The following is a 15643-nucleotide window of genomic DNA, read 5'->3' as shown; positions in this document are numbered from 1 at the left end:
GGTGATCCAGCCAATAATACTCTTTGTGCATCAGCTGTTCAAACAACATTTATAAAAAGTTGAGCTCCCATCAATTGACAGCAGATACAGCATCCTCCTGAGAGCTCCAGGGCTGCTGCAATTGCCCTTCCAGGTAGGATGTGCCACGTGTCTGGACTTGGACTGGTTTGTCCTGTGTGGAACTGACAGTGGAAATCTACTCATGTGACTGAGACATCTGATTTGGGGATCTTCAAGTCAACTGCTGCTGTTTAATACATTTCATTCCTTCATCTCTCCAGGTCAGAGACTCACATGTTAGTTCAAGGTCTTGAGCCAAAAACCATGTATGAGTTTGCAGTTCGACTGCACGTGGACCAGCTCTCCAGTCCCTGGAGTCCTGTAGTCTATCACACTACCCTCCCTGAAGGTAAGGAGCCAGGAGAGGGCCCTTGTGGTCCTAAAATAACATTTTGTAAAACAAATGGCCTGCAAAAGTGCTTATTAATTTTAGGCAGTGTGTAGAAGAGGGAAATCCTTTCCTCTGAGACACACATAGTGCTCTTCTTGGTGAGACATAGAAAAATGCTAGCAGGGAAATCCCTGCTTTGGAACTATGAAATTATTTTTCAAATTTCACCCTAAATCAGCATTGATTTTTGTATTAAGTGTGATGCTTTCACTACTAGCAGCAACTAACTAGAAATAACTTGAATAAAAACCTTAAAATATGTCTGTATTAAAGAGGTATGGCTGATTCATTTATGAAATCTACTGCCTTAGCTGCTGGTTTGATTTACTGTCAGCCTGGTAGGGGAATATCCACACTCAAAGTTCCATGTTCTCACCAAAGCAATGTTTGGGAGGTACTTGCTCACAGGATAATGAAGTGGGAGGTTGTCAGTAACTGTTTAGTTCTGGAGATGAGGGAAAAATACAAAGCTTGTTTTTACAGAATCTAAGCTATTGTGTGGCTCAGAGGTAGCAGGAGAGTGTCTGTGAGGAGCTGTGTGTGGTGGTTTCAATGTGGTGTCTGGGATGTAGCAGTAGCCATTAGGACTGCACATCAGTTCCTTTCTGAGCAATTTAATTGCATGTAAATTGGGTTAGCCTAATAGCATTGTGTTACTGTTCTCACAGCACCATCTGGCCCTCCAGTAGGAGTGAAGGTGACTTTGATAGAGGATAATACTGCCTTGGTTTCCTGGAAGCCACCTGATGGTCCTGAAACAGTTGTCACACGGTACACTATCCTCTATGCATCCAGGAAGGCCTGGATTGCTGGGGAATGGCAAGTGTTGCACAGAGAAGGTAAAATAAAATCATCAACCTATGAACTGCATGAATACTGATGCTGTTTGTAAGATGCTTTGTTACTTTCAGCAACCTTGGACTCCACTACTACTATGAATTATGAAAGAAATTCATATAAATGTCCACATGAAAGTTCAAAATAGTTTACAATTATTGCCATAGGAAGATGTAATAAAAAACAAGTTCATATTCAGAAGATGAGGGAGAAGGGGCTCTCTGTGTTGCTTTGGAGCTCAGTGTGTGCATGTAAACCAAAATGTTTTGTAAATCCAATTACATCCATCTTAGTTTTGTTGTAACCATGATTGTGATGGTTTCATTTTGTAAATGCACTCTTTCAAATCTGAAGTCTCTGGGATGTTTAACTGTGGCTGTGTGGGTTTATAGTTTCTGTCCATCACTGCCAATCCAGTTAGCTCAGTTTGCTTAATGAACTTTCTCCTACTCCCAGTAAATCACTCTGCAAATTCAATTTAACTCTCTGGCTCTATTCTATGCTGAGACCCAGCTAATCTCACAGTACCTTGGGTATGCTGACGTGAGCTGCAGTCACATCTCTGTGATTAAATGTAGACATAGTATAAATTTTTGTAGGCACTTTTCTGAATAATACTGGGATTTGAAGAGCTGAATCAAGAACAGATTTCTACTGTAGCCAGAGAAAAAGTAAAAGGCTTTTATTGTTCTGTTGATAGTCAAAATAGACAGAGGTAGTTCAGAATAGATAATGTTCTAATAATGTCTTAAAGCAGAGAGGGAAGCTCAGTGTTACAGAGTAAAGTCATGTGCTTGGGTAGCCTATTTAAGAGGATTGCCCTGGAAGAGTTAGTTACTGTTTTGTTGTTCTGTTTTGTTACCTGGCTGGAAACTTAGCTGTCAGAAGAGAGTGAGGCTGTAAATTTTCTATGGAGATAATTCTAAAACCTTAATGAGTTTGCTGTCATAGAGGATAATTCATTCCACCATCATGGAGAGTGAGCTGCTCTAGTTCAGAGCTGTTGTTCTTTGTGCTGCTCCTGAAGAGAGGGCAAAGGACCAACAGCCCCTCTGAAAGGTGGCAGCGCCACTTTGTGTGCTGCAGCACAATGGAGTTTGTCAGGCTGGCCTCAAAGAGAATGGGCAGCTCTGAGGAGTAACAGGAAAAGGACTATTAAACTAAATTTGTGAGAAATAACTAGTCTGAAATATCAATCAGGTCTAACTACAGAGGAAGATTGAGCTCATGGGTTTTCACTATTAAAATTGTTCAGTGAAACAGTAATTTAAATAAAGTTTTCCAGCTAAATTGTTGGAAGAAACAGTGATATTGTTATATTAAAGGACAAATTTACTGTTATTTTTTACTCAATAAAAACCCCAGCAGATTTAAATTCACAAAGGGCTTATATTTGAAGACTAAATCTTGTCATTCTGTTGATGATACACTGTATTTGCTGCATGCAGCAAAGTGGTTGAATTGCTTTCAGATGCATTGTTCAGCCCAGTCATGCCTGTGAAACTGAACAGCATCTCTGATAGTATTTCACCAGAGATTTCGATGGCAGCATGGCAATAACAGTAAACATTTTCATGTGTTCCCATACTGAGAGTGTTGGAGGGAATGAGCAAATGGAGAGCTATAAATCTCAGTGTATTACTGTGTCCATCAATGTTGGAGCCACAAATTTTGCATTTTGACAGATATATTGGGGTTTGAGGCATGGTGTGGAATTCAGGCATCGTGTCACACTAGGACAATCTGTTATGGTCTTAGTTAAAGTTTAGATGAAAAGGTCTGTGAAAGGAAATTAGTATGTAGAGATAAAATTGGGCACATACCCTGATCAGTCCTGTGACAGTCCTTTCATAGGTAATTTGAGGTAGAAGCAGGGTTTGGGTTTTTTAATGCATTTATTCTGATTCGATCAGTTAACCCTATGCAATAAAAATCTTTTGTCTGATGCTAAACTTGTTCTGCAGAAGATTTGTGAAATCTTGACTCCATTCCATTCTCACTCCTCCAGAGAAATCCCCTCAAATAAAAAAAATGTTTAAAAAAACCACCAAACCAACCCTACCACTTACAAAATTCCTAGCATGGGCTTTAGTTTATGCAGGAAATTTTCTCCCAGTCCACCCCCTAATTTGACTGAGCTTGTGTTAGGCCTGGCAAAATAGAAAATATAACTGCATTTTGGTGCTGATTGATGATGTGAGTTATGTTCCAGCCACCTCCCCCTTCTTCCCTAGCTCTCTTCAAGTGGATCAGAAGTTACAGCCCTTGCACACTTGGTGTGCAGTAAATCAGTACCAAGTGCTCCCTTGCTTTAGCAAAGCAGCAGATTGGAAAGGAGCTGGTGGCAAGGAGCCTCTGATATTGAAATGTGACCTCTCACCCTTGCTGGTGCTAAATATTACAGCTCCTTTGGTTACAGATACCTCACATTTTACTTCAAATGCTTTCAGCTAATGGTTTTTTTTTATGGAAGAACTGAAACAGCTTTTGAAGTAGCTTCCTTTTTGCCAAATGTATAATCTTTTCTGTCAACAAAACAACCTTGCATTTTATAGGCTCCCATGATACTATAAATTTTGACTTCTCAAACTGATTAAAAAAGTTAAAATTTTGACTTCAGTCTGAGAAAGTAAATGGAATATGTGAAAGCAAAGAGATAGATTTAGTGCTGTAACTGCCACTGCAGGGAAATAAAAGCAGCATATTTCTGTGGTAGCAAGAAACACAGGCAGTTTAGAAATGAATTGGAATTCTAAGCAGTAGTTGCAGTCCCTGGGCAGGCAAAGCTCTCATTGACTTTGATAGGAGTTTTGCCTGTCTAAGGACAATGCTAGTGAATCCTATTTATGTTTCTTAATCTTTTTTCCTGCCTTCAGGGACTTTAAGAAATGAATCCCTAGCATACGAAAAAGACATTTTCTGTAATATTCTTAGTAGCACAGCTTAGATGCACAGTAATCAAGGAAGCCTACACAGGTCTAAATAGGGTTTAATTTTATTTTAAAATCATGGTATAAGGTGCTCTTGCAGAGCTTCCTGTTCATTTAACTAGACCTGAAATTTGATAAACTGAACCTGGATTCTTTTGTTATGTCAATTTTCATTCACATTCATGGTACAGTAGGTGGAGGAGAGGCACATGTGCTCTGTATGAGAGAGGTTTAATGTTCTGGTTTCTCTCCCTGGGTCTGGTTAATGCTGGGTGCATCTCCTTGCAGATGGGATCACAATATAAAGGCTGTGCTAGATTTAGGTTTGGTGTGCTGTGTGCCACAGGCCTTTTGAACTATACTGGCACTTCACAGTATCCTGTGTTCAAATAGAATGGAGAGAAAGGAAACCAGGGATGAGAAGGCAAATCCAGTGTTCATTCTGTATCTTGTGTATGCAGGGTAGAACATATCAAAGTGATCACAATCCTCAAGCAAGATTTAGAGGTGCTGTTGGGAAAAAAGTGTAGGTCCCAATGTCTAAATCTGAGTCTTTCCCTAAAATTTTGTCAAACTGGAACTGTTTATTGTATCTTTTCCCAGGAGCAATGACCATGGCTTTACTGGAAAACCTTGTAGCAGGAAACATCTACTTGGTTAAAATAGCAGCCTCCAATGAAGTGGGAGAGGGACCCTTCTCTAATGCAGTGGAATTTGCTGTCCTGCCAAAGGAGACACCAGAGTCTAACCAGAGACCCAAACGTTTGGATTCTGGAGATTCCACAGGTCAGGAGCAATGTTTTGATTGCTTTGTCACAAGTACTGGGGAGAAAAGATCTCTGTTTGTTTAGCTGGGACCTCTTTCTGGGTAAACTGTTCTATGTGAGGCAGTCCTAACAGTGTAGCATTTTCTTCTTCTAAATGAAACAATTTTGGAATTTTTCTCTCAGTTCTACTCAGAACTGGTCTAATTCTCTTGCTCAGAAATGGAAAGTTTGCCTTTCAAGTGAGAATACATAACTGGTTTGAATATTACATCAGTAACTTTGCAGCCAGTCTTCTAAGGCATTTCCTTTAAGTCTTTTATTGGTACCAGTAGCTCTGGGTCTGTCCTCTTCCTCTCCTCCCAGGACTGCACTGACCAGACACTCCTCTGGTCTACAAGCTTTATTTTCAAAAGTATAAAAATGTATGACAGAGAGGGCCTGGAAATCTCATTAGAAGGAAGCATTTGTCTCTGTGGTTGTAACTGTAACCATATTAATTTCCTGACAGGGAGCAGGGGTTAACTCCTCTTATTTACTGAGCCTGTGTTCCTTTTTGATACAGCTTATTCTGACTATTACCATCTGGACCAGAAATCAATGACTGGCATTGTTGTTGGGGTTTGCATAGCCTTGACCTGCATCCTTATCTGCATCCTGATCTTAATTTATCGCAGTAAAGCCAGGTATGTTCAAAGATTGAGCTCTTTTTCCTTGCACTCACTCTTGGACATGCCTTCTCCTCCAAGAGTTCTCTGAAGTACTCTGTCTCTTCACCTGTTTCTACCAGTGTTGGAAACAAAGCATTTTGTGGGCTCTTCCTACTCTGCCCGAGCCCCTTCTCCATTGAAAAGGAGGAAGAGCCGGCAGAGTGCTGGTGCTTTGACAGCTCAGTATGAGGCATGTTTGCAGCTGAAACCCCAGTTTGGGTCAGAGGAGCATGCTGCTGTTTGTTCATCATCTGCTCCTCCTGCTGAGCCCTCCAGCCTGCCCACACCTGGCTGGCAAGGCTTTAACCCCCCCTGGTGCTGCTGGACAAGAGGGACTCTCACATAAAGGAGTTCCATGATGCAGATTTTAAAGCAGATCCATGATGCAGTTTCTTTGCAGTGGTGCAAGTCACCATCTATGTCTGTCATCAGCTGCTAAAGGGTATAAACTGGCCAATGACTCTGCCCAAAAATTTGGGATCAGGGCAAATATAAGTCACTTGAAATAATAAATTAAAAAACTCACTGAGAGTGTTTTCCAGTAACAAGGGCTTTTTAGCTTACATGCAGGAAAAAAATATGCATTGGGACACAGCTCTGTGTAGTATGGTAGAAAGGTCTTAATGTCATTAGTGGTTACTTCCTCCAAGTAATATTACTAATCATGACAATTCCTGTCTGCACACAAGCTTGTAGCCTACTGTGTATGATTAACTGGAAGCAGATGTTATTTTTATCACAAGCAATAACATTTAAATTCCATGTGAGTTAGGAGTATCGTATAACAAAACGTAAATGCCAAGAATATACCAGGATTACTTGATTAATAAGAGCTTTGAAGCTTATCCTTGATTTTTTTTTGTATTGTATTCCTGTGGGTCAATTTTATTCCTCCTTAACATTGTGTAGGAAAGCATCTGCTCCTAAGGCTGTGCAGCAGAGCACTGACCAGCTGTCACATACCAGCATCTCATTACCCAGCCCTAATGAGCTGGAGAAGAATATTGAAGGAATTGCAGAAAATGAAGAATCCTTATTGCCAATGATAGTGGGAAACAGCTTCATTGATGCTAAGGTACTGTGAGTTTTGCTAATTCCCAGGTCAGAAATCTTTCTTTAGAATTCATTGTTGTAATATCAGAGTCCTTATCAAAAGTAAAATATATATCCTATGAACCTCCAGGAGAATGTTTTATTAATGGGACAAGCACGAAGTTGGCAATCCAGGCTCAAATTTTCAAGACTTGTCTGCAAGTTCAGCTGAAGATCTGGTTGAGTACACTTGTCTTCAGCTGTACTCTGCAGATTGCAGAGTTTGGCCCTGGCACAGCATCAAAGGATAAAGGCTCCACAGACTGCTCTGTGGCCTCTGCTGGTCCCAGGAGAAAAGTGAGAGGTCCTGTCAGCACCTGGCTCAGTCAGTGCCTGTGCACAGGAGTCAACTATGGCACTAAGCAGGTGTTCAGAAAAGTATTACTTTTCCCTATATTTACTGGTAAGACAACGTTGCAGTTTATAAACTCATGCTCAGTCACATTATCAATTAGCCTGCATGGCAGAATGTACCTGTGGATGTGCAGAACCTTCAGTCCAGGAGTTCAGTGTGGCACCACCACAGTGGCCTTCCCTCCACGTGCACATGTACATGTACTGTGCTCTGTTCTGTTCACACTGCAAACTGTGAGTACAGCTGCTCCCTGAGGAGGTGTCTGAGAGCTGAGACATGGAAATGGAGCCAGCAGAGGCACAGACACTGCCTAGGAATGGCCTCATTCTAAGAACTAGAGCAAGAGCAGGAGCTGGAATATTTTGCTGTGTGCCTGCAGTCCTGCAGCTTTGGGTCTGGACAGAAAGCTTGCCTGATTTAGTGGATCTCTTCTTGACTTGTCTTGAGCAGAGGTGTACCAGACCACAAAAATGTGACTCACTACTGAGGCTTCATTTGTCTTCATTTTCAGTATGGAACCAGTTGGTAGGAATAGAAAAATATTTTCAAGTCTTAGAAATTTATTTTATTAAAATAACTGTCTGCATTTTCCTCTGTTGTAGGGAGGGTCTGATCTGATTATTAACAGCTATGGGCCTGTCACAAAGACTAATGGCAAGAAAAGGTGGTTGTTCTTCCAAGATGCTAAGAAGGCAAAGACTGAAGAGGTAATTGCTCTAATGGGCAGAGAGGCACAATCTTTACTGTAATACCCTCTTTGCAAAGGAACATACATGGTTTTCTGGTTACAGAAAAACATATTTAGTGGTCTTAGTATTAATTGGACAGTTTCAGTTGGGTAAGGTTGATGATGTTTTATCTCACCATAGTACAATCTTACAGAAATTCCATTTTCTGACAGATACTGTTGTCAGGACACTGTGACTCTTTACAGTAGGCAGACACTGTAACTCTACTGTTAACTGATGGCTTAGTTGCCTCTGACTTTGTGAGCAGAAAGATTTCTGTGTACTTTTCATTGCATAAACTACTTCTGCAGAGACTCTGTATAAATATAAACACAAATTAAATATGTATTTACAAAACAAAAATAATATTAAAATAGAAAGAATCCTTTCCTACTCTGGCAGCTAAATTGTTTTTTGGCTGAAGAGAAACAAAGAAGGGAAAGTACTGAGAAAACTGAGAACCTGAATAGAACTGTCTGGCTTCTGATATTGTTGGTCTGGACATATTTGTTATTTGGCCGAGAAAAAAGAGCAGTTTAAAACTGAAGAGTTAAACCAAATCTGGAACATTACTATGCAAATTCATACCGATGGAGCATATAACCATTCTTCATTGCATTTTAACTTGTATTGGGCTCCTGTGTATTTAAGAATTAGAAAGTCTTGATATCCATGTTGTAAAATCATATTGAAAAATATTTCTACAAACAGCTGTTTATTTCTGATGCCTCTATATGAAAAATATTTGTTATTGCCTAAGGAGGAATGCTTAAACAATATGCATGAGGGGATGGGAGGGAGCTCTACAAAGTGTGTTTTTAAAATACTCTTCACATCTCTCCTGTGAAATAATTTTTTATTAGCCATGCTTATCTGGAAGGATTATTTTATCTACTGTGGAAGAGAAAAAAAGTATGAGCAAGACTTGAGATTGATTATTTGTAAACTGCTCTAGGAAAGCCCTGAGAGAAGCATTCTGGTGGAATAAGAGCCAGGAAATGCAGTAAAACCTCCCAGTTATGGCTGAGTTTTTCTGAGGCTCTGTTCTCTGTGCTCTTGTGCAGCCGCAGCGGAGGTTCGTGTGTCTGTACCAGCCGGGCCCCGCCGTGCTGCTGGGCCGGGCCGGCTCCCCCGGCTCCCCGGGCCCTCGGCCGAGCTTCCCGGGGCCCTTCGGCGCGGCGGCCGACACGGAGCACTCGGCCAACAGCGAGGGCAGCCACGAGACCGGCGACTCCGGCAGGTTTTCTCACGAATCCAACGATGAGATTCACCTGTCCCCCGTGGGCGGTGGCACCCCCCCGGGCAGCAGCCCTCTGGCCAGCCGGGACTCGGCCGCGGGCAGCCCTCAGGGCGGCAGAGCCCCCCGGCCTGGGCAGGGCCTCCCTGCCGGGCCCGAGTGAGCCCCGCGGCCGCAGCTGGGTCTGTTCGAAGGACAATGAACAGGGAGCCAAAGGTGCGCTGTGGAAAGCCTGGCTGACCTAGCAGGTGATCCATGGCTCTGTTGAATGTTGGGTTTGGGGTTTTTTTTCTATGTTTTGGTTTGTTTTTTTAAAGCTCACTCATTTTGAATGTTCGGCGGTCAAAAAATGTGAAAGGAGTGAAGATTTCTGCCGAAGGTTAAAAATGTGTCACTGGAGCAAAGGGAAGGCTGTTGGCCCTTTTGCTGACTATCTACCTCAGTTTGCCGAGAGGTGAACTCTTAATGACGATTGCTTTACCTCATTTGTGTTCTAGTTGGTCTCAGCTATGGAACTGATGATACTTCCTAGTAGTGTTGTTTTATTTTGGGGGTTTTTGTTTTTATTTCCCTGCCCCAAGTGGTGTGTAGAGAGAGAGAGAGAGAGTGTGTGTGTGTGTGTGTGTGTGTACTCAGTGATCAGGGAGTTGTATAGGTTGGTGGACAAGATTGTTTAGCTGAAGCTCTGTCTTTAAAAAGAAGGAAACCTCAGAGTATAAAATGTTATGATTTCATGTGGTTGACACAGAGTATGTTAAAAACTGGGAGAACTGAGACTTCCACATATGCAGCCACATGAAATCTTTTGTACCTCTTGATTTCTTAGACCCTCAGTAAACCTAGGACAGTGCCTTTCCTCAGAACCCTGTGCCAGCAGCTGCTGACAGCATATATGCTGTATCCCTGGGGCTCTGGGACATGCTGGATTCCCCAGGGTGACAAATATTGCCCCTGTATTCACAGTAAAGGCTAAAAATCATAGCAGAATGAAGAAGTACTCAGCATTTTTAGACAGCTTGGCTTTGCCTGAGAGTTATGGAATAGATAACTACACTGAGTATTCCAGTATCACAGTACTTCTTAGCAGTGGTGCCTTGCATTATATATTATGAAATTACTGATTTGCCTTATTCCTTTTTAGCATTCATAAAGTTCCTTTGGAGTACAGAAAGATGCCTTAAATGCTTCTTAGATATTTTAAATAAGCTGTAACATGAGTTTATAGTTCATTTTTCCCCATCTTTGAGTGCTGATAAGCAGTGCTAGCATTGTAGTACATCTCAGAACTGTTAGGATGCAAACCTGCTCCTTGCCTTCACCTAGTGTGCTGTTAGCCAGGAATTTTAGCTCAGGGAGTGACTTTACCTATATGCCAGTCTAAAACTCTGATTAGGCTACCATGAGAAATAAAAAAGCCAGAGCTTTAGTTGAAGAGTCTGTTGAAAGAGGTGAGTACTGCTACTGCCTTGAACCCATGCAATTCCTGTTTTATACTACCTCCTTTAAAAATGATTCTAGTGTTTTTTTGGATTTTGTTGTTGTTGTTTTTTCCTGTACTCAGGGAACAGTTTGTTACTTTTAAGCTGCCTCACGGAAACGTGGTGCAAACTGACAGGGTATCATTTTGTGTTTTAATAGGAGAGAGCAAGAGACAGGGAAGAGGCTGGAATCATCCAATGTTATAAACTTACCTGTATCTATATCCAGTCCTCTTCTCACTCCTCCTCTTTCCCTATTCTACTTTAAAAAAAAGTAAGAAAGGAAAAGAAAAAAAAATTAGGCATATGTTTTTACTTTAAAAGATTGTTTAAAATATAATGTTGTGAGAAATCAACCATAGGGACTCCTGGCTCTATTTAAGTCTGTCAGAACTCCCACTGACGGTGCTGAGGCTGAGATGTCACCTCCAGGTGTGCCAGGCTGGCTCCTGTGTTGCTCCTCAGTATCAGTAGGTGGTCAGAAGTTGTGGGTAAGCCCTACTCTCATGGTTGGATTGTGCTGAGGGATTGGGCTCTGGTTCCTGGAGTTCTTTCCCCTGGAGCTGTTGCCAGTCCTGCAGCACACAGTACACACTCACCAATGAAGAATGATCTTGTACCAAAGACTTTTCTGTGGAGGAGAAGGAAGCCACATATTATCCAAAAGGAATTGAATAGTTAAAATGCTATAGGTTTGAAGAGCTGAATACATTTTATTGTATAAGTAGTTACTAACAAAACCCAATAGGACTTCTTGATTGAACTAGCCGATTGCATAGGTGAGTTGTATTCAACAATTTTAACTACCTTGTTACAAGAGCCTTTAAAGAAAATTAAAATGCTAGCAGATATCTCCAAAGAATTCCAAGTATAATTTTTTTCTCCAGCTTGTAGTTGATGAACAGTACAGTATTAAGAAAAATATTTTTAAACAGTTTTTTTACTACTTGCTGAAGAAAAAGAAAACTTTTCACCAAAGATTTATTTTCGGTCTTGTCAGGCAGAACGTGTAGTGTACAGCAGAGTACTGTTTTTAGTTAGGTAGAGTGTGAATTAATCAAAACTAGAGTAAGAATGTGTAACTGTAGCATGAAGTTTCACACTTCATCTTTCAGAGTAGCCTCTTGTGTTAGTTGCATTCAGAAAGAGCTGATATGCAGATGGTAACTGCTTCTCCAAAGACTTGTTTGCTGTAAGTACTGGCACTGGGGTATAATTTAATGATCCTAGTTACAGGTAAATACTATGAATCCTAAACTCTTCCTTCCAAAGACTCATTCTGTAGTTTAGCCTATGGATAATCTGAGAGAAACAGGCTTCAAATAAAATCTGCCAATCTGATACAGATGCTTGAAGTTCAATAGCCAAAGAGTTGAAAACACTCAGTGTATTAGAGAGCAGCACGTCCAGAGCTGGATTCATCACTTAATGCTTTATCAAGGTACTTCTTATCAGCAAATAAAGAAAACCAAAGATATTTAAGGTTACCTCAGCGTATAGGAAAGCTTAGTTAGACATTAATTATTCTGTCTTTTTCTTTATTTTTATGTTAACCAAATATAAAACATTTCTCCAGAACCCAGTCTACATTCATGTGCTTCCCTTTGGCACAGTCATGATTTCTACAGAACAAAAATCCTCTCCTCAAAATTCATGGCCTAGTACTAATGTGTCACAAGATTTTGTGAGAGAAAATTTGTCTTATGATTGAAAACACCAATAAGGTAAGGTAAGGAATAGCCAGAAAAACTGTAGAAATTGATAATGTCTCTATTGAATTTAATAGCAGAATTATAATTCTAACAGTGCAAAATTAAAAAGTTTGAATGCTTCATAGCCTTGAAGGCAATGCATGTAATTATAAATATGATCTTACAGATGATAATTTTTTTCAAAGTCTATACTCATGGCTGTCTAAGGGGATGAGTTTTTCCCTTTGTTCATTCCATTTGCCTAGAAAGAGCTGACAGAACACAGCAGACAGACTGGTTTCAGGTTTTCCAGGTTTTTCTTCTAGGTTATGTCTGTAGAAACTGGGTCCTGGAGAAAAAAATATAATTTCTTAATTATGAATTTTGCTAAATATGTTCTGGAAGATGAACATAAATGTGGAATTTAGTGTTACACTATGTGAATTGATTTTGTTTAAGTGTTGTAAAAACTAAGCGGCCATGGCAGGTGCAATGAATGTATGTGCAACCCTTGTGTTTAAAAAAAAAAAGCAAAAATGTTACTGTCGATGTGACTTGAAAAGCATCAAAACTTACAGAGAGAACCTCAAAATTGACTTCCCATGGTGACAGTGTTTGTCAGAGAGGATCTGCCCTTCAGTGCCTGGAGTCAAAACTAAATGCCCAGTGTGCCCACAGCTACGCTTGTGTAACTGATGATATTTTTAACAGAAAATAGTGTCAAAAGATTGGTTTGCCTGTTTTGCATTATTCTTATAGTTCATTCCTTCTCTGGGTTTAATCCTAAACTTTTTATATGTGCTTCATCTTGTTTGTCTTATTCAAATCAGGGTCCTCATCCTGTTTCTTTTTAAGCCAATGGGAGAATTAATTTGTATTTCAGTTTGCATAGTCTGGACAAACAAAATAAGCTTCTGTTTGTTTTTTAAATTTTCACAGTACTATTATTTTAAAAGGACAGAAGTGTTAGAACTCTCCATGAATCCAGTATTAGCCTGTAGTAAACACTGAATATTTCAAGTCAGTTTACCTCTTTTTCATTGCAAATCAAGTCAACTTGAATGACTTCTCATTTCCTGCAGCCTGGGTGTACACAAGCAGAGCTACTGCTGGCCCTCAGTAAAATGTTCCTCTGAGCAAATTCTGAGCTTTTGTTCATTTTATGAATTTTTGCTCATTTAGTGAACTTCATGAAGGGAAAATTCCATCTCCTAACATGGGGAACATTGGTAGGTTTTGCAGGGCACTCCATGTTTAGCCCAAAATCCCATTCATGGCAACGAGAGAGCTGCCCAGGTGTAATGCTGGTGGTATTTCACAGAAATCAATTAACTGACATTATTCCCATAAAATTGAAAGCAGAATTACACTTAGTAATTGGCTGAAGTGGTAGTTCTTAGCTTGGGCAATTGTCTCAGTTGCCAGTTGCTGCAGCTCTGCTAATGGCAGGCAGCCTTAGAGCAGAGGGATTCCTGTCTGCAGGAAATACTGAGCACCTTCCTGCAATAACTCTGTGTAGCATTTTGGAACATGTGTTTCAGAAACCACCGTTCTTGTACCAGTCCAGATCACTTTCTGTTAAGAGAGAAAAGAACACAAATTCAGCTTGGCTCAAATGTAAGTTCATTTCTTTGAAATTCCTCTAGAGTTATGCTGAGCCCACTCCAGACTGACTCGAAAGGGATATAAAAACATGCTTAAGGCTTTGCTGTGTTGGGCCCTCTGGTTCCATAGGGCTCCTTCAATAAAAGAAGTTTTCAGCTTTTCATGGTTGCATATACTCACATTGCATCTGCCTGGTGTGTTTTCAGTGAAGACTAACTGTATACGAAAAACTGATTTATACAAATGTTGCTTTTTGATTGTTTGGCTTCTTTTTTTTTTTTTAAGTTGTGAATGACTTGCCAGTGTAGGAGCCAGGTGTGTATCTGACATTGTGGTGGTCTGGATCCTTTCACTCTGTGTGCCATTTTCTTCCAAGGGCAGCAATGGCTGACTGGCTAATGGAGGATGGAGCTGAATTGTATTAATTTTATATTTGTCTCAGGGGATCAGCTCCATGAATTCCATTGCATGAGGGAAGCTAATGTTTGCCCTGATTTGAATGTAACTTTTAAATGTCTTTTAAAAACTATTTTGTTTAATAATGTGGATTTGTTTTTCTTTTTCTAGCATTCTAGTAAATGTTACCTAGTGTGTTGGTTCATTTTTCCCCTCCAGGGTTGTTTATATACTACCCCAAGGTCATGCCAAAAAATAATAGAAGTTTAAATGCCAAATGTTTATGAAACTGCTGTCTAAATACTGATTGATTGCACAGTTGAAATAAAAGTTTTCCTTAGTAAAGGTGTTACTTGATATTTTATTTTCAGTGTCTCTGGGGAGTGGCTCAAAACAAGGAAGATGAAAACTGCAGCACCTCATTTCAGGCTGAGCAGATAGGGCATTGTTGGCACTTGAAGTCATAAAAGAGGTAGACATTGAACTGAACTTGTAATTGAATTTCATAGAACTTGCCCAACCATGTATTCATGTATCACTTATGTACCTGGAATTGTTTCCCACCTAAATCTCTGTCCCACTGCTAACACCCATGGAAAAATCTCTGTTCTGCTTTATTTTCATGGGGTGTGAAACACGTGGTTCTCAGTGCAGTTCTCTCCAGCTGCTGCCAAAGCTGCACTGCTGAGTTTCCCCGGCACATTTACACCTGTGGAACCCCATGTCCAGTGTATGAAAGACTGCAAATGCAGCTGCTGATGGTCAGGAGGCAAAGTGCTGCTCTGACAAAGGACTGCATGCCAGGTGGAAGTCAGTCAAGTTCAGTTAGTGAGGAAGTTGTGTTCTGGAGGGATTCAGTGCTTTCTGTTCTGCCAGGCTGGTCACTGATTGGCACCTGAGAGCAAGGAGAACTTGGCTGGGCAGTTCACAGCTGGGTTTAGAGTAGTGGTGCCCATGCAAACTACTGGAAATGAAACCACAGAAATTGCTGCTGTCATTTACAGGGTCTGTAGGGAGACTGAAATCAAAACATCAGTGGAAGTGGAATCTTGCAATACTTGGTAGGTTTGACTTCAGTTTTTGTATATGTTGTTCCTTAAAAGATACGAGTTCTTTACTGGCATTGGATACTTAATGGAGGAGGGAAGATATCCACAGGTATTTCGAAGTTTTAAAATAACAGTATTGGGAACTGAAGATTTGAAATAAATGTCTGCTAACTTTTTTCCATGTCCAGGAAATACATTTTGAATATATTTACTTCTTATTCTGACCCATAAGAGCATGGGCCCTGTCACTGCTGGGTGCCCCCAAGAGAGAGCACACTGAACACCCCTGGCAGTCAGAGCTTCTCTGCTTTGTCAGTGTC

At 40.6% G+C, this 15643-nt stretch overlaps 1 protein-coding gene across 1 annotated transcript in view; it reads left to right on the top strand.

The window, feature by feature from the left end:
* PRTG (protogenin) overlaps positions 1-14552 on the top strand; it is a 78184-nt gene extending 63632 nt beyond the window's left edge. Inside the window, 7 exon segments of the mRNA XM_074549388.1 lie at positions 282-409; positions 1120-1290; positions 4822-5004; positions 5548-5668; positions 6602-6767; positions 7742-7846; positions 8932-14552. Of these exon segments, the coding sequence (XP_074405489.1) occupies positions 282-409; positions 1120-1290; positions 4822-5004; positions 5548-5668; positions 6602-6767; positions 7742-7846; positions 8932-9267 (1210 nt within the window). The 3' untranslated portion in view covers positions 9268-14552.
* The last annotated feature ends 1091 nt before the right edge of the window (positions 14553-15643 follow it).

The sequence above is a fragment of the Zonotrichia albicollis genome, chromosome 11 (genome assembly GCF_047830755.1).
Source record: "Zonotrichia albicollis isolate bZonAlb1 chromosome 11, bZonAlb1.hap1, whole genome shotgun sequence".
Taxonomy (NCBI): Eukaryota; Metazoa; Chordata; class Aves; order Passeriformes; family Passerellidae; genus Zonotrichia; species Zonotrichia albicollis.
The sequence above is the reverse complement of the archived record's forward strand: the minus strand, read 5'-3'. Positions and strand labels throughout refer to the sequence as shown.